The sequence below is a fragment of the Miniopterus natalensis genome, chromosome 1 (assembly GCF_054644295.1).
Source record: "Miniopterus natalensis isolate mMinNat1 chromosome 1, mMinNat1.hap1, whole genome shotgun sequence".
Classification (NCBI taxonomy): Eukaryota; Metazoa; Chordata; class Mammalia; order Chiroptera; family Miniopteridae; genus Miniopterus; species Miniopterus natalensis.
The window spans coordinates 31,033,620-31,061,004 of NC_142081.1; the positions used below are offsets into that span (position 1 = coordinate 31,033,620).

At 41.3% G+C, this 27,385-nt stretch overlaps 1 protein-coding gene across 1 annotated transcript in view; it reads left to right on the plus strand.

Annotated features, from left to right (window-relative positions):
• Positions 1–9,693: 9,693 nt before the first annotated feature.
• Positions 9,694–27,385, plus strand: part of RTN1 (reticulon 1) — a 153,952-nt gene continuing 136,260 nt past the window's right edge. The window contains exon 1 of the mRNA XM_087814173.1: positions 9,694–9,934. Coding sequence (XP_087670299.1) covers positions 9,694–9,934 — 241 coding nt within the window. The remainder of the gene's footprint in view (positions 9,935–27,385) is intronic.

Consider the following 27,385-nt stretch of genomic DNA (forward strand, 5'->3'; position numbering starts at 1 on the left):
TGGTTTCTGGACAGAGTCCAGGAAAACCACAGGACTTGCTAGGGGAGCAAAATGCCAGCTTTGAGCCAGACCACAAATTCTCAAATGTATAAGAAGTGGCATATAATACACTCAGGATTACAGTCTTTTAGTGATACAGACTAGTTATCATGAGTAGCTAATTCTCAAGGTTGGCCACCTATGGTTTTACTTCCTGTTGGGCAATGAGGGCTGCTGCAATGTTTGGCTCCTGGGTATGTCACATAAAATGCAATGAGCATGAAGCTTTATGGAATATTTTTATTATGGTAACATTGGGAACAATATTAGGCAGAAATAGATGTGGACCATAGTTATCAGCCCAAGTTTATAGTTCCGAAAACTTCTTAGGTTGGTCAAACTTGCTGGGGAACTGTAGGGTGATAGATGCAGGTGCTGGGGTTGCTCCGTGATGAGACTCATCCCTTGGTAGGGGCCTCATTACACAAGAGCTGACTTTTTCCATTCCCTCTCTCAGCTTGGAGCTTATAAATGGCATAGTGGTTTCCTTGCCCAAATGCAAAGAGGAAGAAAAAGCTGGAGTCAGATTAGCCTAAGTACATTAGTTTAAATGGTCCCCAACGAAGCCACCAAGTTTGAGAATAATTATGCAGATTCTTGAGCTAGTATTTAAGGGGCATTGAGTCAGCTCCAATCAGTAAGCACAGTAATCTGGAGAGAATCACAGCCATTCCACTTAGGGGCCCAAATGGACTGACTATTCAGAACTCCCTGAAACTCATTGCTAGAGTGGCTTTAATCCACTCTAAACTGACTGAGCTAAATGAAATGAGCAAGCTAGGCCAAACCCAAGCTATGGCTCTTCTATTGACACTGAAGTTTCCACACCCAGCCTTCAAAATTCACCCCAGTTAAGCTGTGGATTCCCCATGGCAGATGAGCAGGAGACTATCATCACTGGAGATTTGAATCGCTAACCCTCCTGAAGAGGTGGTTTATGAGGAAGTCCAAATTTCAAGGCCTCTGTGCTTTGCAATATTTAGGAATGTTATGACCTTCCACATGGCCTTGGTATTCCCAAGTGGTACCCTTCTAAGCATATTTGGGGTTAATGGGCAGAGTAGGCAGGGACTGACAGAACCCAAGAGGTTGACTTCAGAGCCTGCAGGTGCCACAGCTGCACAAAAGTCTCTATCCCATGGGTGACAGCTGTAGAGAGCAAGAAGCCAAGGAGCGGAGAGCTAGTGACTCAGGTTTATCTGGGAAGTGTGTGGAGACTTGCAAGGTGAAGAGAGGCTGAAGTGAAACTACTGAAAGCCAAGTCACCAGAAGTGAAGCCACATCTGAGGGGGAAATCAGGACAAGCAGGGATTGAATGCTGAAGTCTAAGCCACTCCATCCCCAGAAGGAAAGTATGGGTGAAAGCCAGGACCCAGGATATCACAGGATCTGGGGTTGTCTGGTGGAGACCCTGGGTTGATATCAGGGCTGGTATGGAAGAGCATCGTCCCTTGGAGGAGGTGACTTTGCTTAAAGGATCCTCAGTGTGTCTTGTAGTGAGACTCCTCACACTTCATTTATTTATTTAGTCGTAATATATTAAGTATCTACTATATGCTAGTCACATATAAAATGTGCATATAAATCAGTGAGAAAAAAAGACATCTAAGAACTCAGTGATACCCTGTTTAACGCAACATATAGGAAAAGTTTATTTTTACAGGACCAAAATAACTCTTAGTCAATGCTCTTTATGGGTCTTTCACCATGGCGCTCCTGGCAGGGGGCGCAGCTGGTCTGCCCAGCACTGCTGTTCATTTTTTTGTTGTTTTTGTTTTGCTAAGTAGCAGAACTTGAAGTTAGGCATTAGAGCTGCATTGCTCATTAAAAGGTATACATGGGCTTTTCTTGATTCAGTCCAATGCATAATCCTTATCTTCCTCTGGCTTCCTGGCCATTAACTGATCCTAGATGCTTAACATAACCTTACATGTATAATTTACAAGCAACACTTATTAGTATCTAAAAGATGCAAATAAGTAAATAAATAAAAGATGCTGACTTTTCATTTAAATTCTTTTTTTTTCCTTAGAGAATTCAGAAAAGATGAAAAAGTTTAAAGAAGAAAATCAACATTTTCACAATCTGAGAGATAACTTCTGTTATGATATTACAATCTGCAAGGATTGTTGAGCTTGTTCATAGCTTGCTGAAATGTACCAGCCTTGGGGAAGTTAAGCATCTCCCTCTGAGGTCAAGGGCCTGTGATTGCCTTCCTGCGACTGCCCCCCCAGGGCGGTGTGGAGTGCCGGCTCCAGGCTTGACCCCTTATCAGAATCTAAGCTTGGCTTAGTGAAGCTGAGAATCCACTATGAGATATGAGCAGTCTATGAATGCTGAGTTATGTATTTGGGGATGCTGCCATTTACAACAGTACTGACCTGCTAAATTTATAAAGGCAAAACGTTGAATTTCCAACACTGGTGACAAGCTAGAGTAGGAATAACGCCTGGCAGGAAGATCTTTCTAACATCAATTAAGCTGCACAAGAAGTCATGATTCTGTTGAATAACAGTATTCCAGAGGATCATCTAGATGTTCCGCAGAGCAACTGTCTCTCTCCGTAGGATAGTTGGCCTCTTGCTGTTCAAACAGAAAGCTAACCCTTTGACTGATGTTCTAGTATGCTGTGCCCATTTCAAAGAGACAAAGTTTGATGTGTTTGGGGGTTTTTTGCTTATTTTTCAAGTGAAACAAAACAGATCCAAAGTATTTCTTTCTCTTTATTGACTATGTGCAGGTATCCTGGACTATCTTCATGCTAAGGACTTTTGTTTGGAACCTTCTCTTAGTTTATTTCCCAGTCATCATAGTCTTATCCTGATTGATCATGGTCTTACATAGGGGTACACTGGGAGAGATGACCAGTGGCTCAGGACAGCTCATAAGTACATGCAAGCCACAAAGTTTGTGTGGTCCTATCTGCTCTGTGACACCAGTGGTCAAACTTGTATTATGGTGTACGTGGAATCATAAATATGAACTGGCTCTCAGTCCTTTCACATAAGAATTCCCCTCGACTCTTCTTGGCACTCTCATGTAGACATAAGCTTCTACCAAGTACTGTTTCAGGTCCCCATTTACAGTGGAGTTCCTGCCTAGACCCTAACTTTGATGGAAAGGCAGATTTATGGATAAAGAGCTCCAAGAAAGGAGGGAACAAAAACAATTTCTCCTCAGGCCAGCCTCATCCCCCTAGAGACCTAGGGACCTGGGATTTCCTAACACACTTGTAAGGCTTGAAGATTAGGCCATGACGCTTCATGACGACTACAGACTCTTGGAAAATGGTATGGCACTTTTTCCCAGGACATGTTGGGGACATATGAATAAGGCCAGAGCCCTTCAAACTGGAACTAACCCCCATAAGTATAAGCCAACCACTAATCGGGGGTTTCAGCGATTGCAGTTCTAACTTGGAAGAAAACGGATTTCTAATGCGCCTACTGAGCTGTCCAGGGTCCTGACTCCCCCCGGGGTATCAGTACCTCTCCTGTCCTTGGTCTCGATGCTGGTGGTTCTGCTTTACATTCTGAATACTTCGGGTGTAGTCCGTGAGCATTGATCTTGACTACCTCTGCAGTTTACCTTGAGCTCTGCTGAGCCAGGCTCCTGTTAATGACGTACTGTGAACAAGCTGAAAAGTTGATTGCATTGCGTCAAGACTTTTAAGTTGGAGAGCATGAGGTTTAAAGTCAGAAGACTCAGACTTTAGTAATAGCTGCATTAGCTATGTGATTTTAAAGAAGACTTGGAAGATTCTTTAGAGCCTTGGTTTTCTCATCATCCCTGAACAATAAAATGTGAAACATAAGTGACAAAAATACAATGCAAAGAGTGTTTGAAAATATTTGAGGGTTGTGGGCTCGACCCCCAGTCGGGGGAGTGCAAGAGGCAGCTGATCAATGACCCTCTCATCACTGATGTTTCTCTCTCTCTCTCTTTCTCTCTCCCTCTTCTTTTCTCTCTCTGAAATCAATAAAGATACATTAAATATATATAAATATATTTGAGGGAAAAAAATCTGACCAGAAAGTAAACACGGGACACAAAAGGCAATTCACAAAATAATAAAGACAAATTACTGGCAGGATATATAAAAATTAACTCAAAATTGACCAAAGACCTAAATATAAGACCTAAAACTATAAAACTCTTAGAAGAAAACACAGCTGTAAATCTTTTGATCTTGGATTAGGTAATACTTTTTTAGATACAACACCAAAAACACAAGTAACAAAAGATAAAATAGATGAATTGGACCTTTTTGTGCAGCAAAGGATACCATCAAGAAAGTGAAAAGACAATTCACAGAATGGGGGAAATTTTGCAAATCATGTATCTGATAAAGAACTTGTATTCAGAATATATAAAGAACTTTTACAACTCAATAAAAAAGACAAGTATCCCAATTTAAAAATGGTCATAGGATCTGAATAGACTTTTCTCCAAAGAAGATTTTTTATATTTTTGTATGTATGTATATATTTTACCATATATATATATATATATATATATATATATATATATGCATATTTTCATACATACAAATGGTCAATAAATATATGAAAAGATGCCAAATATCACTAGCTATCAGGGAAATGCAAATCAAAACCACAATGTGATAGTGCTTCATACTTACTAAGATGGCTGTAATAAAAAACAAACACAGATAATAACAAGTGTTGGCAAGGATGTAGAGAAATTTAAACCACCATACACTGATGGTAGACTTTTCAAATGAGACAGTTAATTTGGAAAATAGTCTGACAATTCCTCAAACAATTAAACAGAGTCTCCAGATAACTCAACAATTCTTATCCTAAGTATAAACCCAAGGTAAAAGAAAACATGTACACAAACTTGCACACAAACACTTATAGCAGCATTATTTATAATAGCTAAAAGTAGAAACCTAAATGTCTATAAACTAATGAGTGGATAAACAAATTATGGTATTCATACAATGGAGTATTATTTGCAAATAAAAAGGAATGAAGTTCTGCTAAATGCTATAACATGGGTGACCCTTGAACACATTATGCTAAGGGAAAGAAGCCAGACCCAAAAGGACACATAATGTATGATTCCACTCATATGAAGTGTCTCGAATAGGCAAATTTATTTTGTAGATTAGTGATTGCCTAGGACTGGATTTGGGGTTTTGGGGGTGTAGAGTGACTGCTAATGGGTATGAGGTTTCTATTTGGAGTGATGAAAATGTTTTAAAATTGTGATGATGGTTGCACAATCATGTGAATATACTTAAAACCAATGAATTATACACTTTAAATTGTATTATATGCAAATTATATCCTAGTAAAGTTATTAAAAAAATAAAAATTACCAAGAAGTGCATGAAAAAACTCCTAATTCATTGGTCTTCAACTAAATAAAAAAATTAAAATTATTGTGAGATACCATATCTCTCACCAAATTTTAGGAATTAAATGTCTGTGTGTGTGTATTAAATGAGATCTGCTTGAAAACTGGAAAGAACTATTCAAAGGCAATTAACTTCTATCATGTATATTTTGGTTTGCTTCTCAAGCTCAGAATATCTTAAAAGGTGTTTTAATTGTGAATCCAAAGCATGGAGAATTCAAGTTACAGATTTCTGAATTCATGTATTTGCCCAAAGAAATAAGAGGTCTTTGCAGTTTTACGCAAATGTACAAATTAAGAAAATAAAACTGGATTCAATGGAAAGTGAGCAACTCTCTTCTTCCCACCCCTACTGGATGGAGGACATTAGGAGCATCTATGGGTTATCTCCTCGGATGGCAGATTAAGTAACAGCAGCCACTCCCCATGGACAGGAGGAGCCTGGTGTGTTTCAAATGTGTTGTGCGGTATTTGTGAGTGCTGTTGTGGTCCCCTGGAGAAAACACAGCTGTCTCGTGCACCAGCCTATAGCTTCTATTAGTTAATTCCAATCTAAACATTTTTTCACTGCAGTAGGCAATGGAGAACTTTTTCCGTATCAAATTCAAGAGCATCCACACTCTGTAGAAGAGTGGAACATGTTGCAGAATGAGCCGCACGTCATACAAATTAAGCCCCGAACCAACCCCACACACAATGACCAGAAAAATTTGAGGCTCCAAAGTGAGTCTCATCTTGAGCCAAACATTTATCTTACTTAGAAGAACCTTTCAAGTATATTTATCTTTATGTAAGGTGTGCCTTTCAGAATAGAGGAACTACTATGAGAAACAGACCAATGGTAACTCAATATAGGGGATTATTCCTCACCTGATTTGCTTTAAGTGCCTGACGTGTTTACTGTTGACTCTTTGGTCTTTATAAATATAAATACCCAGGCAGAGCTTTTACTATGATAAACCATTTTCTGGAAATAATTTGGCATGTGCTTTTATATCTTAATAATACTTTTTACATACATCAACCCATTTAGTGCTCTCCCAAACCCAATGCCAAAGGTACTATTAAAATATCCAGGTTACAGTTGAGGAAACTGAGACACAGAGCTATTAGGTAACGTTAATATTGAGTACAGAAAGGATTTCATCTTGGTTCAAGTTCCTTGCTTGTGGTGCTCTTCCTGCATGTCCCCGCCCCGCCTTCCCCATGATATAAGGTTTGGTGTAAGTTAGGAAGCTACTGTTAAATAAACATTCTACACCAGATTCCTTCTTTTGAAAAAAATGAACAAAACTTCTTTCCAAAAAACAATAGCTAAGAGAAAGCCTGACAGTTCTTTTGTCTCAATTCTTTTTGCTAAGAATCCTTCCCAAGTGCGAACCCTATTTTCTTTGTTTCAAAAACATTTTAAAGCAATTCATAACTTAGAGCAGTGATTTTCAACCAATGTGCTGTGGCACACTGGTGTGCCACAAGAATTTTTAAAGCATGCAATACCTATTTAGTCAGGGGCACTGACTTCTTAAGTTGTCAACAGTCAGCATAACAACAGCCATCCAGTGTGAATGAATCAAAATTATACCTATTTTTGGGTCAGATCAGCAAAAATATTATTTTTGGTGTGCTGCAGAATTTTAGTAATCAGTTTATGTGTGCCATGAGATGAAAAAGGTTGAAAATCGCTGACTTAGGCAACTATGCAAGCCCTGGAATTCCATCGTCAACTGTGTGTTATGGTCATCAATTTTCAAATTAGTCAAGCTTTGTCAGGTTACAGGGGTGCAAATGTAAAATAAATAACACTGATAAACACTGGTAATCTCAAACCATAGCATAAACCTGAAAATTTCTTCCCCCAGATGGATAATTATTTGTATACATCCAGAGGTGGAGTCCAATAAGTAAAGATAGCTGTGAAAATTGCTAAAACTGAAACAGTGAGCACACCTTTTCAGCTGAGCAAAATGGAGTCATTATCATATTGGAATTTTAATTAAACGAAATGGAAATGGAAATGGAAATTTCCTATCAAAATGGAAAATTTTAGTTTCCTCTAACAAGTAAAATCTAAATATACTTAGCTGGCTATTTCTTCCCCACATTATCAATTAAAGTATTGATTAGAACCTGATGAAATATGGAAAATACTTAGAATCATATCCCAAAACTCCTTATCATTTTAGGCATATCCCCAAGCTCTTTATCAACCAAGAGGCTTACATAATTATTCGTTTTTAAATGATGATTTTCATTAATGTTTCTCAGAGAAACAAAATAACATACTCCATAGTATTTTGTATGTAACTGCCTTATCATAGCAATTCTCAAAGTTTCATTGCCCATAAATAACCACTTAAATGTTATCTCATTAGAGTTTTCTATGTTCTTGGCAGTTATTAATAATGAAACTATGATAGATTTCCGTCTGGTATTTCTAATGCTTTAGGGCATTCTAAACAATAGATCTGAAAAGTCTCACAAGTGCCCCCAGATCACATGACAGGATTAAGCTCCGAGGAAAGACTGCAGTGAAGCAGTTTTGCATTATAAAGATTTCTTAAACAGGCTTATTTTCCTATAGGAAGACTTAAAAAATCTTGATGATTCATGAAAACCAAGAATTTTTTGGTGGTTGTTGTTGGAGGGGATAATTTTTTATAGCTTTATTGAGGTAAAATTTAAATATATATATATATATAATTGCACATACTTAGGGTGAACAACTTGATAAGTTTTGACATATGTATATACCTGTGACGCTATCACCACAATCAAGATAATAAACATGTCTATCATAATTCTTAAGATATCAATAATGTAAAATTTTGGTGATCATTAGATCCTCAGGGACATCTGGCACTAATAGGCCGTATTTATTGTCTATTGAGTGAACACATTTTCTCTAATTTATTGACACAACGTCTTTTGAACATTAATGTACTAGCAAAACAAAGGCCGGGCAAAATTTAGACTTTTAAGTTTCAGCATTTTTGAGGAACATCTGAATGGTGCTGAAGTTGAATATAAAAACCAACAGGTATGAAATCCTCAGTATGCCTATGGTGGGCTAGCAGTCCCGAAAGCCTCCCACAACGTGAGCTCATGCCCGGCCATGCAGCAGAAAAACCTATTCACCCGCCCTCTGTGTGGGACTGAACCTTATTTTTTTCCCTCCACCACATTATTTTATACACAAGTTACGAAACAAGAAAGCAGAAGTCTTGTTTGAAAAGATGGGTCTAAATATGGGAATATTAAGTACATTAGAAGGCAAGTCACTTCTCTCTGAATTTGTTTTTCCATCAAATATCTTCTACCTTATCAGAGAGCGCTGTAAAAGCAAAACAAACAAACAAACAAAAACCCCAGAGGCAGAAGCAGCAAGCCTCCTGGAACGCCCAACTTCTCAAATAAAATAGCACAAATAAATGCAGGCCCAGACAGCTCCGACCTGCGTGGCTTTGCCCCGTGGTTCCGAGTGAACAGCTGCGTTTGTCCCGCGCGGCGGGACGCCACTGCCCCGGGCGCGGGCAGGACTGAGGTCTGGCAGCTTCCCCGAGGGCCTCCCGAGCGCCCCTCGCTGCGCCCCTCGCTGCGCTCCACTCCTCTCCGCCCGCTCTGCGCACAATCGTTTAAGGGCTCAGCGCTTAGCCTCGCGGGGTTGCCAGTCCCCGTCTCCACCTGCCACCAGCACCCACCTGCACCCTCCCCGGCAGACCTACGTCCCCTCCAGCCGCCTTCCTCCGCCCGGGCCCCCAGGCCACCCGTCCGGGCTTAACTTCGTGAGTTGGGAGGGCGGCTTCCCCAGTCGGTCACGCGCCAGCGGGGGGCGGCTTCTCCCTGCGCTTCCTTTGCTTCCTCCCCAAATGAAACTAAGGTTCAAGAGGATTTGGCACGTCCCCGAAGCCGGGCCCGAGGCGCGGGGGACGCGCGGCGGGACGACCCTGCCCGGCAGGCCATTTCCACCTGCGCAGTAACGGCGGGCGAGCGGCGCGGCGCGGCGGCGGCGCGGGAGCGGGAGCGGGAGCGGGAGGAGGAGCGCCGGCGGCGGGGCCGGGAGGAAGAGGAGGGAGAGGAGGAGGAGCTGAGGCGGGGAGAGCGGCGGGCGGCGGCTCGGCCCGAGTAGCAGCTGCGGCCGCGGCGGCGCCCACACCGCAGCCTCCCCCGAGCCCGAGTCCCGGCGGGGACAGCCGCAGGGGGCGCCGGCCCGTCCAGCCTCCGCACCGCGGCCCCGCCAAGCCGCCGTCGCCGCGCCGGGGACCGCCCGCCATGGCCGCGCCGCCGGATCCCCAAGAAGAGCTGCTGCCGCTGGCCGGCCCCGGGTCCCCGTGGCTCGGGGACCGGAGGGAAGGGGAAGACGAAGCGGCGACGCTGAAAGGGGCTAAACCCGCGCCGCAGGCGGGGGAGTCCGGCCGGGGGTTGGGCGCGGGGCCCGGGGAAGCCGCACCGCGGGATCCGGGCTCCAGCCCCGCCCGGCCGCCGCCCGTTGCCATGGAAACTGCATCCACAGGTAAGGCGAGCGGGCGGGCGCCGCTGCCCCGCAGCCCCGCAAATGGCGCCGGGGACCGGGGTCCCCCAGGCGGTCCGGCTCCCCGCAGCTCGCCTCTGCGCCTCCCTCGCGCGCTCTGCCCGGAACGCCGGTCTCTCCCCAGCCGCCCCGCAGCCCCCGCTTCGCCACAGGCGACTGCAAATGTTTCCGGACCGGTAGAAAACCTGAATTTTATTTTTCCAAAGACTCGGAAGGAAACAAAATACCGTTGGTTGTTTTATTTAATGGTCATTCTTATTTCGGCTTTCGAAGCGGCCCTCGTAGGCGAGCGCAGCGTCCGGGCGCTGGAGCGCCCGCGCACAAGTTTCTTCCTCCCGCCGAGGGGTTGGGGGCTACGGGCGCTCGGGCCGTTGCGAGGATTCGGGGGCGTGTTTGCGCGCAGCGTGCGCGCCGGCGACGGGGACGCGGACCGCAAAGCGGCGGGCGGGCGGGGGGTTCCCCCAAACCCGGCCCTGCCTGGGGCAGGGATGTCGCTGTGACTGTCCCTTACTCTTTCCCTCCGCGGATCGCCACACCCTGCTCCCTCCCCTCCCCCATCTCCCCGTGGCGCGGAAAACGGAAATCCCAAGGTGTGCACGGCTCATTCGGGGGGCGGCGCGGCCGGGGGCCGCGAGTTGTGGGAGCCCCGCCCCAGACCTTCGGTTTCCAGTCGCCCGGGTGCAGGGAGCGTTGAAACTTGGAACCCCTTCAAGCGGCGGTCCGGGCCCTGGTGCTAAAAGACTTGAGTGGGGCGCGTGGAGGGTCCAGTTTAGCAGCAGTTTGGACCCTGGCGGGCTTTTGAACATCGCCCTGGGTTCGGCCTCCCTTCGCCTGACTCCCCCAGCTCCGAGCCGGAGCCTCCGCTCGGGCGCCCAGCGGGGACCAGGGGCGCTGGGGCTTTCTGGCCAAAGGATGCGGGAGGCACGTGTTTTGGGGCGGGGGCGCCGGCCTGGCAGCGCTGGTTTTCTAGGGAGTAGGGCAGGGGGTGCTCTGTTGTGTTCCCGAGAAAGCTCTGCCTTGGTGGAAGGGGAGTGTGGCGGTTTGGAAACACAGCTTTCCAAGGCCCGGGTCGTGGGCGCTCCCAGCGGAGTGGGGGGGGCCGCGGGGCCGGCGTCCCTGCCCCCGGCAGCTGGTTCGCAGGAACCCCCTTTCCCGCGCCGCCGCCGCTCAAGGGTCCTGTGGCCCGGCCTCAGGCAGCGCTAACTGCTCCAGCGCAGGGTCTGAGCTGAGAAAAGGAGGCTTGGGGAGCGCGTCGAATAAAACGTCAGCATTCTGAAGGGAAGGGAAAAAGCCGGGACCTTGTACTAGCAAAAAAGGAAAGACTTAAATCAGAAAACTCCATTTGTCTTGTTAATTACTATATGGCGGGTGGGAGGAGAGGATTTAGTTTCTTTTTCAGATGGAATCATGCAATGTAAGGCAGGTATTGATGTTTTAAAAAGGGTGTGTTTTTATTCTGAAAAACACCACCAATCATGCCATCTTGACGGAAATTCTGTCATTTATTTTTATACATTAATGGTAATCAAAGTTCCTAAAGAAACATTTCCAAAAATATTTTTCAGCGGTGTCCTAGAATGAACATATCTTTGAACACCATTAGAGCTGCACTATGAAACTCCATTAGGACTATATTTTCATGTATTCTTATTGCTTCTGTCCCTTTTGTGGTACAATGTTCTTAATGAAAAGTAGCACTTTCTTTCACTTTTCATGTCTAAAATTTATAATGGGCATGTGAAATGATGTCTGTTACCAAGGGAACTTTTAATACACCATGTGTAGGCTATACAGCATGTTAGAGTTGTTCATCAGGAGTCAGTGCCATCATCTAACAACTTTATACAAAGGATGTTAAGAGCAATTGTTTTGTTTTTTTCATGATCAGTTATTTCTGGAAATGATTCAAAAGGAGAATACAATAACACAAGGATAGAAGAATGGCCCTTTGTTTAAAGAAAGAATTTAAAGTTAGAACATTTGAACAAGATGCAGTGGTAAGAAGTTAACTCATTGGCCGCTTTGGAAATTAACTCATTGAGTATTGCGTGCTTGGAAGGCAAAATAAAGAACAGAGTGGTGAATGATCTGGAGAAATCAGTCCAGTGAGACTTGGTTCACTAATATTGACTTAGAGATAATCTGACTTAAGTTTCTAGATGATTGATGAAAAAGAGATTTTCCCAATTTACCTTACTTGGACCACAGTGCTCATAAATTTATATTTTTCAAATGTTGACTGTGGTATTCTGTTGGAAAAACTATTCTTAGTCTATAATGAGTTACATAACTTTCAGAATGATTATATATCTATGTTTATTCTGTTTAATATAATAAATTGTACGATACACATTGCCAGTAATCTTCTAAAATCCATGTGGAGGCTGGATTGACTGTCTTCATTTGTGAATGTGTTTGATAGACATGTGGACACTTTTTTATTTGGAGTCATTTCCAGTAATCCCCTTCAGAAGGTGTAAGTTTCTGTCTCCTGTTTTCTTTCATCTTTTGAGAAAGCATCAGTTCTATTGAAAGGGGAAGGAACACTACAGTTACTTTTATATTACAGAACAGATAAGAAGAATAAAAAGTTTCTGATGTACTTTATTTCTCTGGATATAGCCTCTGTGCTATAATCAGTAACATTTCTGGCAGTAAGTATAGTATATGCCCTTTCATATAGGGAATTGAAATTAGGTTAAGTTAAAATATAGAAACAGTCGCATACCCTAAAAATACATTGATAAATTTTATCAAGGCTTTCAGCATAATTTCCTCCACATGAACTTATTGTTCCAGGAAACTCTTCCTGCTCATTGCTCCTCAAAGGCACCGTAGGCCTCCCTGCCCCCTTCTTTTTTCTAGGCTGTCCATGTCCTTCTTATTCTGAGGGTTTGGAGAAGAGCTGTGGATTATCTTGCTCAATATTGGGCCCGTCCTGGCTAGCACAGATTGTGGAAAGTTTTTATTGTATATGAAAAACCATTGCAGTTCAATTCAGTTTGGTAAACATTTATTGAATGTCTCCTTTGGGTAAGAATCTGTGCTAAACACAGGTTGTGGTTTCCTGGAGCATGTGCATCTTTCTGTTTCACGTTAGTATTTAGTTTAGTTAAACAATTCCTTTTGTGTCATTTTTCATTTTCCTCATTCTCAAGTAATTGCTGGAAGCTAGACTAGAAGGGCATTATAATAACCTAACCATGTGGGCACAAGCCTGTGAGTTAGTTTTCTGAGGTTGACACAGGATAAATAAGTATGAGCACAGATTGCTCAGACAACATGGCTGGGGGAAAAGAAAATCTATCATCTGTCTATCTAATTGTTTAATTCTGTCATCTTCATAAAAATAGCTGTGGCTGAGTATTACTCAGAGCTCTGGATTAGTTAGTTGTGCTTTTCATTTAAAGTTAAAATAAATTATTGACTAAGGGAGATTTGGAAAAGGCCTGTAAAGTATAAAGGGCAGTGAAAGAGTGGATGTTTGAGACAGAGATACAGAAGGGGGTACAGTTATTGAGGGCAGTGGGAGACTGAGATGGAGTGGAGGACAAGGTCATTGGAGGAGTGGGGTCCAGAAGAATGGCAAGGCCAGGCATGAAATAATCACCTGTATGGTTACTGGAATCACAGGGAACCATGGCAGAGATTGGAGAGTGACAGTGAACCAGGTGCTGATACCTTTAGGAAAGGACAGAATGGCCTGGGCTTAAAAGCTGGGGAGTTTTATAGGGGAGGGAAAAACAGTTGCCTGTAAAATTATAGATGTAAAATCCTCACTGTAGGTTCTGAAAACTCTTTAATAGGTACAGAATGTAGGAGACGCTACTTAAAATAGCGCATTGTGGGGAATGGGAACTTTGAGGGTTGTAATTAACTAAATATGAGCCAGTGCTATGGTGAAATTACTAGAATAGCTTATGCAGTTTTAGGCAGTATTAATAGAAAGTCTTGGGTGCACATTATATGAGGTAGTTTCCCTAGATTCTGTTCTAGGCAGGTCAAAGTCAGAGTCTTGTACTAAATGGTGTAGGCCATACTTGGTGAGACGTTAATGAGCTATAAAATGGTGAGGGCAGGGTGACTAGTTGGCAAGGCTTCTAGAAAAAATGCCACTTGAGAAATGGTTGAAGAAATTAAGAATTTTTAGCCAGAAGAAAAGAAGAATTAAAGGAGATCTGAAAGTTAAGTTCAAATACTAGAAGAACTCTTACGAAGCAAACAAAGAAGACTTGCCCCGGGTGATTTCACAAGGCAGAATTGGGACTGGTGAGTGAATCAGAGGAGCAGATTTCTGTGTAATGAAGGAGAAAGTTGTAATAATTAGGACTCCCCAGAAAAGGAATAGATTGTCTCCCAGTTAAAGTAAAAGCTGATAACTTTTAAAGTAAAAGCAAAGTTGCAGTTTATTAGGGGAAACTTAGAAGGAAAAGTGTTAGTTCCACCAAAATCTTTATACCTTCCTAAAATAAAACAATACCCTAACTTTACATTGTGGTTGTTAACACGGGCATATTTTTCAAAAGTGATCAGTACACTAATGAAACCAGAAATAGTGCACATTGCAAAATCCAATGTTAACTTCAAATTGACTACCTAAAATGCACTCTACAAAGTTATGGCCTTCTTTAAATTCTTTCCTAGTCCTCCATTGTTGAGAAAAACTCCATAATGTAACGTACTTGCTTCTTAAGAACTACACAATTTTATCCAGTTGTGGGCTATTGACCTAAATGTGAAACATTTCTGCAAGCATCTCTTTTATTTATTATTTTCCCTGAACTATCATTTTCATTTTTTCTACTGTATTTAATTCCATAAATATTCAACATATTCTAAAGTATTTTGGAAATTCATTAAACAATGATGTAAAGCTAAAAGCGTCATATGAATCTCTCTTTAGTACTCTACCTCACTATCTGTATATTTATGACAGATTATTCATTGTAAAACCATGTTTGTGATGTTACCTAATGAATTACATTTTAACTGGAACAGTTCTGCATTCTAACTTCCATGTCCAATCCACAAATGGATTTTCAGATTCACTTACTGCATGAGATTATTATAAAAGCAGTTATAGACCAGATTTTTGCTTCCAGAATGTGAGAGTTTGTTGAGTATCTCATATCTTTTAAAATACCTAGAATTTTGTTTTATGCATAGCAAATCTCCATTTTTTTTTTTTTTAACAAAACAACTCTTGGATAACATAAAATTGTGTGTATTCAAGTTATTGCTGATCTAGTTGACAAACATTAGAATAAACACCAATGTCATGTCTACCTTTGGCATGAATTTTTCATCTGATGCTAAAAAAATTCAGGGATCCTCAAAATACAGTCTGTAGACTACCTGCTTCAAGACCCCATGACACGATTCACACTCATCTCAGGGAAACAAGCCTGCCAAATGCATGTTAAAACTTTAAGAAGCAGTGATTCATTGACTTTCCTCCTATTCCTAGCATTTTTGCTAGGAGTTGTTGGGAACAGAGGGGTATGAGCTATGTCCCCTTTCCCCCATTTCTTCCGAGCTTACTATCTAGATGGGAGATGTGACTGACAGAAAACAAAGATAAACTACTCAAGTCATAGAGCAGCCTGGTGCTTGGTTGGATGGTACAAGCTATAAGTACTGCAAGAATTTTATGATTCTCTGGGTTCTGAAATATCTGATCTCTTGGAAGAGGTGAAGTGCGACCTGCACCTAAAGGATTAAGCAGAAGTGAGCAGAAAGGTAGTTCAGGTGTGTGGAGAAACATGGGTGACGCCGTGGAGATGAGCAATGACTAGGTTGGTTTAACCTGCCCAGACAGGTGAGGGGAGGTAGATTCTGGGGGGTTTGAAAGCTACACATGGGACTCTAGCTTCCTTGTTTATGGATTATGGGATCTTTGAAGGTTTATATGTGGAGGAAGTAATATTCTAAAGCTGTGTTAAGGAAGATTAGTGAAACAGTAGCATAGAAGATGAACTCAATGGGGATGATCCTGAAACCTGCACATTTTGCTGAAAGACAGCTGACCCGATAGCATCAGTTTCAGGGCCTCGAATACGTAACCGTGGACAGAAAGAGGAAGGAAGATGAATGGCTTCACAGGACAGTCAGTAGAACTTGGTGACTGATAGTACATGGGGGATGAGAGGAGGAATGGATTAGCTCTGAAGTTCTGTGCACTGTGGCCGAGCGAATGTTGGTACCACAGAGAGATGGGAGGGGGACCTGGTTAGAGAGGTGAGGATGACAAATTCATTTTTAGTCATATGAGACTTGAAATGATGGAAAGCCATTTGAGTGGAAATCTCCACTTGGCGCTGTAGATAAAGGAATAGATTTTGAAGATGAAAACAGAGTTATGTTGATGTAGATTTAGAGTTAGAAGAGCAGCGATAGAATAAATTAGGCTTTCGAAAGAGAGATTCTGTAGTATGGGAAGAACAGGGGCCCAAGAATAGAGCAAGAGCTCCTTGTCTCTTACTGAGTGGCATTAGGCAAGTTTAAATACCTCTCTGAGCCTCGGATTCCTTATTAAATATGTGTCTACAAGACTAGATCCTGTTGAGTTCCTGGCAATCAAATGGTAACTACTCGTTATTATGGTTTCATGGGAGCCAAGATGGCATGGTATGGAATGAACCCTGACTGAGAAAGCAGATTTTTCTCGTCTTGCTTTGGCACCTAATATCAAGTCAGTGTGGGCACATCTGCTTTATGTCTCAGTTTCTTCCTATGTAGAACAGGCCTGGTGCTGTTGTCCTGGCTATGTTACACAGCTGCTGTGAAGATAAAATGAAGTGATGTGAGGCGGTACATGCAAATTGCAAATTACTGTATATTTGCAAGGTACTGTTGATTAGAAACCCGGTCAGCACTGTGACTGGCCTCAGATGCAAGAGAGGTCTAGGAGAACAGAGATCGAGAAAAAGTCATGCTACGTCAGTCAGCCTTACATGTTTTAATAGAAAATGCTTGCTTGATCCTCTGGACCTCAGCAAATATCAGTGGGGAGTGGCAGGAGAGCAAGGAGGAATGGGGGTGGGGGGAATTCAGCTCTGGGAGTCCACACTGGGAGGCATTTTTGGCTATGAGGAGTACTGTTGGAGTGGTGTCCAGCGCCATTCCTCACGTTCTAAAGAGTGATCTGTGACTGGAACAGGGCTGAGGTGTGCCCGTGTGGCCCCTGGAGGGAGGGGGCACAGCAGATGGCGTCTATTCCGATTCTCCTGCTCAGCAGAGGGGCCATAACCACAGGAAGCTGTCCTAGGTATGCATGGAAGTCGGTCTGGAAGAGGTATAGGTGGACCCAAGAACCTAGACTCTCAAGTCTCATGCTTTCGCTGTTGCACCACACTGCCCGTCTGCCATTGAACTGTACCACAAGGAAAAATGAAACTGTCTTTCAAGACGACAAAATCAGGACCTGGAATTCAGCTTTATCTTCCAGAGAGAAGGAAGTTTTAGGAGGAGACTTAGCTGGAGAGACAGGAGAAGAGACACAGAGGAGGAGGAAAGGTGGAGAAGGGGGGGCAACGGGGGCACAGGAATGGCGATGGAGGGAGCACGCTTCACCCCGGGAGTGGACACCGACAGACGAAGGGGAGTAAAAGAAGACATGGAAGACGGGGAAAGAGAATTAAGGGAAGTACCCAGAGGGAGGGGGGCCCTTTGAAGAAGCAAAAGAAGTAATATTTGTATAAATGGGTTCATCAGAAAGAAGAGAACTGGATAACAAAGGTTTCTTAAATCTAGACTCCAGAGTGAGACCAGGGTTCTTGGCCTTATTTCCCTTGGAAACTGAAATTCACACCCTTACAGCTGCTTAGGGCCCCTGGGGGTCAGGGCGGGAGCTGGGCGCTGGGCGCTCTGTAGGGCTCCCCAGAGCTTTCCCAGCCGGCCGAATGAAATCGCTCAGTGGGCTGACTTAGGCCTGTGGGCGGGAACGTTCCTTCCACCTTCGGGATTTTCCAAAGGACTCATATTAGCTTTCTCGAAATGGAGAAGAACAGCTCAGGGTTTCCCCTCAGATCTGAGAGGTTATTTGTAAACTTTCCCCGTCTGCACAGGTAGCTTTGGGTAGCAGTATCAGGGTTCGCTGGTTTTTCTCTTACCATGCTCCAGGATAAAAATGTGCTCTGCACCTTGACTGGGGAATGGGGTAGTTAAGGCAAACAGACGAAATAGATAAAAGTGAAGGATGTTCACATTGATTCAGCACCTAGTGCCAGGCAGCCAGGCACTGTGATGAACACTTTATTACCTTCTTAGATGAGCGTTAGGATCCACGGCCTATGGAGTAGGCAGCAGAGACTGCACTATTGTTTGGTTAATCTGAGTAGTGGTGACAGCTCATTTGCATGATTCTGTTTATCTGTTTCCAGCCAAGGTCATAAACTAGGCATGGAGAGGAGCCTTCCATCCAGGTCCCTCAGGTTGTTCAGGATGAGGGACCAGGTGTTGAGGTTCAAGTCCTAGCTGGTAACACAGGTGCTTTTTCAAGAATGTTTATTTAAACCACATTCTTCTTAGAGTCCTATTAAAATAGTCAGCTAAGAATTTGTGGTCCTTCCTATCTTTTCATCAATGATGATTTTCTTATATGTCCTTGTTCATATTGTATCAAGTGCATTAATGTTTCTTTCTCCCTCTATAGACAGAAAGTACCCTGGAGGGTAGGCCTTTCATCTCCAATAGTATCTATAATCCTTGGCAGAGAGTATAAAATATCAGTGTCAGAATTTTATCATTTGATGATTTCATTTTTTTCTATGATTACATAAAAAGATCTTAATACCATATTGGGATTATAACACATTTTATAAGACTTCACAGAATAGTCTGTGAATCAATGACTATTCAGAGATTTTAGTGGGACTTGGATCTTTTATGTATAATTCATGTGACCAATATTAAATCAGTGACAGTGTAAATTCTTGCTCCTATTTATACGTCATAAGAATAAGCAGCAGAACTTTTTCATATGTCAAGCCACTTTGAACTTTTAAAAAAACCTCTAGAGTGCTAACTTAAAAAATAAAAACAGTTCTTGGTAGTTAGGATTAAAACTATCTGATGATAAATGAATTCTGTTAACATTTTAAAAAATTAATTGGGTGCATGTCCTTGATAAGGCATTCAATTACCCTGAGAATTTACATAATAAAATGCAGTGGTTTGCTCTGAGATTAGTTTGACACAATTGCCATTAACAGTTCCTCCTCCTTAGCACCTGGTGGTTCACCTGGCACCTCTGCCGTCAACAAGGGGATGCTGCATTGAGGTGTGACCATTACAAGTCAGAGCTTCATTTCCTATTAATAGTAGAAATGGTATGGCAAATTAATCTGTTATTAGTTTGTGGAAAGCAAGACATTGCAGTGTTTTCAATTCAATTCTAGCCTTTTGAAATCTGAGCAGTTACTTAAAATGAAGGAGGTTCCAGTGAGATGGGGCTTAACAGCGGGTTTGGGCTTGGTGAAAAATTATTTCAGGTGCCCCAGCAAAGATGGCCTGGCTGGAAGTTTTTATTTGAGATATGTAAATGAATTCAGGCCCTGGACTCACTTCCTCACTGCTTCCTCTTCCTCTACTGGGCCCTGCTTATGTATGGTGCTGTCTCTTCATGTGGCAAGAAAAGTCTGTGGGGTCAGGAGTTGGAGCTGCTCAGAAGGGACTGTTACATGAAGTTGAGCGCTCTCCTCTGGGAGGGCTCAGGCAGAGACTGTGATCACTTATCAGGGTCGTTTAAAAGGCGGCTTATTTTTCAGGTGGGAGGTTGAACCAGATTATCTCAAATATTCTTTACATTCTTTTTGTCTTAGGATTCCATGACTTTTTACGATAAAAGCACAGAATTTTAATGCACTAAGTTGTGTGAATGACTTTGAAATGACATATATGTTTTTAATATTGGGGCTTTACACCTGCAGCTAAAACTTGTCTGAGCCCATATGAGCAAACCAAAACACCATTAATGTAAGTTAACAAGGAATTTTCATACTTAAAATGATTTTCCACTTATTATTTTTGTGGCACTCTTAGAAGATGTCTTTGATTAATAAAATGGAAACACTGATGAATCACTGTGTTCTTTAAAATACTATTGATAGACAAAATATTTTATAATGAAGTGTACTTGTGGTGGACAGTGTTAAAGAGATGGGAACTAATTATTCATTCTTACACACTTACATGCCAGGTATTGTGCTAAATGTTGTAGGTAGGACATTTATTTATTTATTTATTTATTTATTTATTTATTTATTTATTTATTTATTTATTTTAAATATGTTTTTATTGATTTCAGAGAGAGGAAGGGAGAGGAAGAGGGAGATAGAAACATCAATGATGAGAGAGTTGTCATCGATGCGCTGCCTCCTGCATGCCCCCTTCTGGGGATCGAGCCCACAGCCCGAGCATGTGTCCTGACTGGGAATCGAACCATGATCTCCTGGATCCTAGGTTGATGCTCAGCTGCTGAGCCATGCTGGTCAGGTGATAGAACATTTCTAAAAGCCTCTTTCCTCAAGAAACTTATAGTCTAATGAAGAAGATAAATAATGCAACAAATATATTTTATTGTGAAGAAATATGATAGAACTATGTACATGATGGTATGTCAAACATCTTAATAGAAGGGAAGGTTAGAAAAAGCTTTTTGCTGGAAGTGGTTCTGGAACTGAGTGTCAAAGGATGAGAAATTAGCAGGATAAGGCATGAGGAAGACTATTCAGAGAGAACAGCACTGCTTAAAACCATATTTCTCCCTTCTAGCTTTTTCAAAAAGGAATACTTTGTGTGTGTTTTGCCTCCCGGACTCTAGGTTTCTAGAATGGGGCATAGGGGTACATAGCTCTTTATCTAAATTTGTATTTAAGACTCCAGATTATTCCTGGTTCATAAGCAAAAGCAGGCTCCTCAAACTGACTGCTTGTCTGAGAATGCTTATGGCTTTCAGAATCGATTGGATGACTGCAAATCTCAAACAGGGATGGAGACACCTGGCTAAGGACCAAGGGTACTCCAAGCCACACTAGCTCTATATTTAAAAAGTTCATATTTTTAAATATAGAGCTAGTGTGGCTTGGAGTACCCTTGGTCAACTGTTATGTTTATATAGGGTGTCCCCAAAAATGTGTATACACTTTAACAGCTGATAGCTTAATTTTGAAAATGACATGTATTTTAATAAACACTGCCCTTACAATAATTCAAAGTGTGTGTATACATTTTTGGGGGGCACCCTCTAAGTTCCAACTACTGCTGTTCCCAATCTACTATAGTGTAGGTATGTGTGATGCTGGGGAGTTTTTTCTCCTTTACCATGTCCTCTATAGAATTGTCGATGCAGCTACCTCAAACAACTTTGTTTTCTGGGCCTTGAAAGATGTCATGTGCTAGAAAATTGTTGGGGAGAATCTTCTAGGGAAAGGATACACTGAGTACAAATAAATAGAGCTGTAATGCGGGGTGTGTGTGTGTGTGTGATGACAAGTGGTTCTGTGTGTGTCTCTATCCCCCTGGGGAAAGGGAAGGGAGCATGGAATGGTGGATAGGGACTGTACTGTGAAAACTTAAAGCTGTTGGATGACATACTAAGAACTGTAGATTTTATTCTTTGTTGACAATAAAGAGTAATCTCAGGGGGTTTTTAAGTGTGATAGATGCTCTCTCAAATTTGTGTTAAAGCACTCTGGCAGGTTCGAGCGGGAGCATGGCGAGGGGTGGGAGGTGACTTGAGAGGCTTCCACAGCGGTCCCATAAGATATGGTAAGGCCAAAACTCTGGCGGTGGAGAGCAAGAGGGATTGGGATGGAGAGGTTTTTATGAAGTACAGTGGGTAGAACTTGGAGATGAAAAAGACAAGAATCATTGCAGTTTCTGGCTTGGACATGTGGATGCATAGTGATGCTGTTAAGTGAAATGTGGATACAGGGAGAGAGAATGAATGTAAAAACACTTTCAAAGATAATAGCACTGCATTACAAATGTAATGTATTAATATTAAATTTGTATTTCGCTGATCTTGTTTTTAAGGTAATGGTCATCCACAGTATTGATTATAGAGATGTAGAGACACCATTAGGAATCACCAAGCTAGTGCTTTTATAAACACTGAATGAGAAATGCAAAGTATGAACCCTTTTAATTTTTAATTGATGCAGGGAATCTACAATGTCAAGTTCATGTATCAGGTGATTAAATTTTTACTTTGGTTATAGATTTTACTTCATTAACTCTTTATGATATGGAGAAACATGAGCTAGTTCTACTGATTGAACATAGATTGATTGCACTTGCATCTTTATAATCTCTCATTATTTAGCATCCATAAATATTAAGTGAAATTGTTGGAACCTCCCCTCCCCTTCACATTAGCTGTAAGATCCCTCCCCTTCCCCCCGGGCTAAGTGTAAGAAATTGATTGCTCTGGTTGCAAACTCAAGAGGTCCCCCACCCCTACCCCACTCTTGTCAAAATTTCTCTCCCATTCCACATTCACAGTGTTGTTCTTTCTGCAAGAACAGAGGTTTTGACCATCACTTACTTCCAATGTATTTTGATTGACATGTTGAGGCAACCAAGGATTATCTCAGCAGCTCTATTCAGACACCTGGGGATGACAACTCACTTGTGAATACCCGGTTCACTTCTCGTATTTGGAAATTGTTCCCTGAAGGCTTTGTTTGATTCTCACTATATATGTCCATGACTTAGAACAATGCTGGGCATATAAGAGTGTTCAAAACATATTTATTGAATGAAAGAATAAACGAATGAATGACTAGTTTTCTTTGGTGGAGTACAGGGGAGAAAACAAGACATCTAGAAGCAAAACAAGCCTAAGCCCTAAAATTTCTAGGTACTCCATTTAGAAGGTGCCATGTGCTGCTTGACTGTATGTTGCCTATTTTGCTTTTGTATTTTTCCATTTTAAAACACTTTTTCTACATAATAATCATAAACTCTTCTTTTTCTTCTCATGTGAACAGCAAGGCCACTATTACAATCTGTTTTTTATTCCCCCTCCGCCCCTGAAGTTGCATTTATAAGTAAGACCTGCGTAATTGTGCCTGTGAGGACACCACAAGCTTTTCGTGTTCTTTTGCCCCTGCAGGTCTCACCGTCCCATTGCTAACCCAGCCTGTATTCTTGCAGAGAGGCAGGGAGCAAGGGAGTCCCAAGAGGATGCTGAGATTCTCAAAGCAGCCTTTTTCATGGAGCAAATTAAGGACAAACAAATCATTTTGGGATTTTGACCTAAATCTTAACCCATTTATTTTCTTAAAATAAATCTCTTTTTTTTTCTACTGCCTTTTAAATGTTTGTAAAAAAGCATTATGCTATAATTGTTGCTTTCTAAATGGAAGACTTGGAAAACAAATGACACTAGTGACAAAACTACGATGACTATGCAACTTACGAACATTTTATGAAATTTAGCGGTTTATAAGATGTAGGCTGTACAAGTTTTGCATTCCTTCCAGTGTTTTAGACTCACAAATTCCTGTCTCAGATCACACGTGCCTTCCTTTTTCTGTTTTAGCTTATCTTTCAAAGCGTACAGTTACATATGCGTAGCAGATATTACTAACAGGTATTTAAGATAAAATAACAACAACAGTTGTAATTTATTAAATATCATCCACATGACAGGCTGATCTGTGATTTTACTAAGCCATTTAATCTTTTTAAAATACTGAGATGTAATTTACATACAGAAAAGTAAACAAATCTTACTTGTAAAGGTCAGTGAATACACATTCATGTAACCATCACCCAGATAAAAAGGAGCGTTTCCATCATCCAAGAAGGCCTCATTCATACCACTTCTCCAGTCAATCCCCCATTCCCAGAGGCAACCATTATTCTAGCTTCTATCATCACAGAGCAGTTTTGCCTGACTTGGAACATATATGAAGGGAATGATTTTGTATCTGGCTTTTTCCCCCCTTACTAAGATGCTTTTGAGATTCATTCATGTTATACATGAATTGAGAGTTTATTTTTTTGTGTTACTGTGCAGTATTCTACAACATGAATATACCACAATTCGTTTATCTAGTCACTTGTTGATAGATATTTGGGTTCCACCCTTATTTTTTGGGTATTATGAATCTATGAAAAATTTTGAACATATTATTTTGTGGACATGTGGAACTATTTCTCTTGATTATTTATAAACCCAGGAGTATAATGGGAAGGCATAGGGTAGGTCTATGTACTTAGTTTTAGTAGAAACTCCTCAAAGTTTTCTAAAGCAGCTATATCATTTTGTACTCCTCTCAACAATACATGGGTTTCGTTCCGCATCCTCTCCAGCACTGCTATTGTCCTATTATTTAATTTTAGACATTCTAGTGGATGTGTACTGGAATCTTCGTGTGGTTTTCTTTTTCACTGAGATGTATCAAGGTATCATTTATGTATGATAAAATGCACTCATTTTACATCTATAAAACCATGTAACTACCACCCAAATCCATTTTTAGGTGTAAGTGTTCTGTAACTTCCAATTAGGTCAAGTTAATAGTATTTTTCATATATTGTCTGTTAACTCTTGGTAACTGGGGTTGTATGGATAATTAAGCAATAATGCCTAATGCATCCATTTTATGGATCTAGAATAGTGCTAATTATGTGCCATATTTGAGAACATTGAAAAATACTTTTTTTTCAAATAATTTTTTAAGTGCTTCAATTTCTTGCACATTTCTCAAATCAAATGATTTCTCAAATTATTTTTTAAGTGCTTAAAATTTTAGTTCAGGAAGGCTGTTCTAGATCCTTACTGTTTTTTTGTGTACTTATTTTAACCATTCCTGAAAGGGACTTTTAAGTCTCCAGTTATGATTGTGGATTTTAATGTTTATCCCCTTAATTTTCTCCGTTTTTGCTTCATATAATTGAAGCTCCATTATTAGATGCATACACATTTATGAATGATATGTCTTTCTGACAAATTGACTCTTGCGTAATTATAAAACTATGCTAATACTTATTTTGAAGTGTACCTCATCTACTTGCGATATAAAAATTAAGGTAGCCAACATTTACTGATCCCGTACTATGCATTAAGTGCTTTTCAAAATGTTGTCACTTTTTTTCTTTGTTTTTATTACTTCGTGCCCATTGACCAACATTTCCCCATTCTCTGTAACCCCTAGCTCTTGGTAACCACTCTTCTACTCTCTGTTTCTATGAGTTTGACTTTTTAGATTCCACGTATAACTGAGATCATGTAGTTTTTGTCTTTCTGTGTATGGCTTATTTCACTTAGCATAATGTCTTCCAGCTTCATCCATGTTGTCACGAATGGCAGGATTTCCCCTTTTTTAAGGCTGAGTAATATTCCTCCTTTATACACACCACATTTTCTGTATTCATCCATCTGTCGATGGGCACTGGTTGTTTCCATACCTTGGCCACTGTGAAAAATGCTGCAGTGAATATGGGAGTGCAGATACCTCTTTGAGGTACTTTCTCTGCAGATGTACCCAGAAGTGGGATTTCTGGATCCAGATATTATGACATTTAATCTTTACAACAACCAAATGTGGCAGGACTTTGTTATTTCCAATTTGCAAGTGAGGTAATTGAGGCACAGAGAGGCTATGAGGAGCCCAAGATACCACAGCTGGAGAAAGGTAGAGCTAGTCAGGCTGATGGGAAATTCTGCGCCCTTAGGCGCTGTGAGGTGAAGGTCGAGGGTGGAGGGTATAAGCCTCTCAGCAACTTTCTGAAGTCGATGAATGCAGTTATTTCAATAATGAGAAAATGGAGACGGTGTTTAGGGGAGCTCGCCGGCATCCAGCATTGCTGTCTGTAAAAATCTGCCGGGCCCAAGCCTCGTCCCGGTGCCAGGGAGGGCCCTTGCTGGAGTGCGGCCGAATCGGGAGGAGCGGAACCATGCGGAGTGAAGCGCAAAGCGTGTGGCGGGCTCCGGACGCTGGAGGGGGGTTAGAGATGGTTCTGGATACCTATTTTGTAAAGTTTGGGAGAAGGAAAAAAAAGCAAAAATTAGAAAGTTTAATTATAGATTACTACTAAATCAGGTAATTTTAGAACCCGGGAAACGTTAAGTTTACAAGGCAGAAAAGAATCAATTAAAAGTTTTCCCCCCATGTGTTTAACGCTGAAAACAGATTCTCAGTTATTTTTTACATGAATGAGCATTTTACAATGGAAATTCATTATCTAAAATTAATTATATGTATTAGAAAAAAGATGAGTTTTCCCTGTGTGCCAAATTGAATTTATGGACTTCTTAGACTTAATTTATGGAAAAAGTTTCCTGCTTCAGAATTGGAATTAGTAAAGATTTTGAATCGCTTCTGATGTTTCCATTGATTTTATTATAAATATGTAGCTTTATACTCTGCAAAACCACAATGCATTTTCCTACTGTTCTGAACTTTTGCTTTTTTAAGCCTGTAAAACCAAAGTGGTTTAGGGCGTGTCAGAGCATAACAGCTAAACAGTTAACCTTGGTTCCTCGGGAGGGTGGGATTTTGGTGGGAGGAGGACGATTTTTACTTTTTAAAATATATATATATTTATTGATTTCATAGGAAGTGAGAAGGAGAGAGAGATAGAAACATCAATGATGAGAGAGTCACTGTTCGGGTGCCTCCTGCACGCCCCCCCGCTGGGGATCAAGCCTGCAACCCGGGCATGTGCCCCAGCGGGGAATCAAACATTTTACATCTTCACTACCAGTATATGACCATTCCAGCTCCTCCATGTTCTCACCAACACTTGGTGTCAGTCTCTTTAATTTTGTCTACTCTAATAGGTGTGTGGTGATATTTCATTGTACTTTCACTTGAATTTACCTAATGACTCACGATGAGCATCTTCTCTGTACTTATTTGCCAGCCATATATCTTCCCTGATGAAGTATCTGTTCAAATCTTTTGCCTATGTTACTAGATTATTTTTCTTATTATTGAATTTTGAGTGTACTTTATAAATTCTCTACCTAAATGTCTTATCAGATATGATTTGCAGGTATTTTCTCAGTATGTAGTTTGTCTTTTCATTCTTTTAACAGTCTTTTTGAAGAGAAGACATTTAAGTTTTGAAATTCATTAGTGCTCGTCCTCTTGATTCTTCTTAATGAAATGATTTTTAAATCAAAGGGAAGTTCTGAAATATTGTTTAGAAGAATCTTGCAATATTTCAGAGCTAGCATTTTCTTTGGGGAGCAAGCATGTCTGCGTTACCTTTCTTATTGTTTGTGCTCTGAATAAGTGGAAGTTACCGTGTTACTTCCCAGAGCATGCATATTCTCTAAAACCAACGTATAAGTCATGCCATTAACCTTTTCACTATTACTTAATGTTTTCCTAAAATTAAGTTTTCTACATTACTGCTTTGGATATTTGTCACCCACCATGAGGCAGTCAGTATTTCTTATATTATTTTTCATCC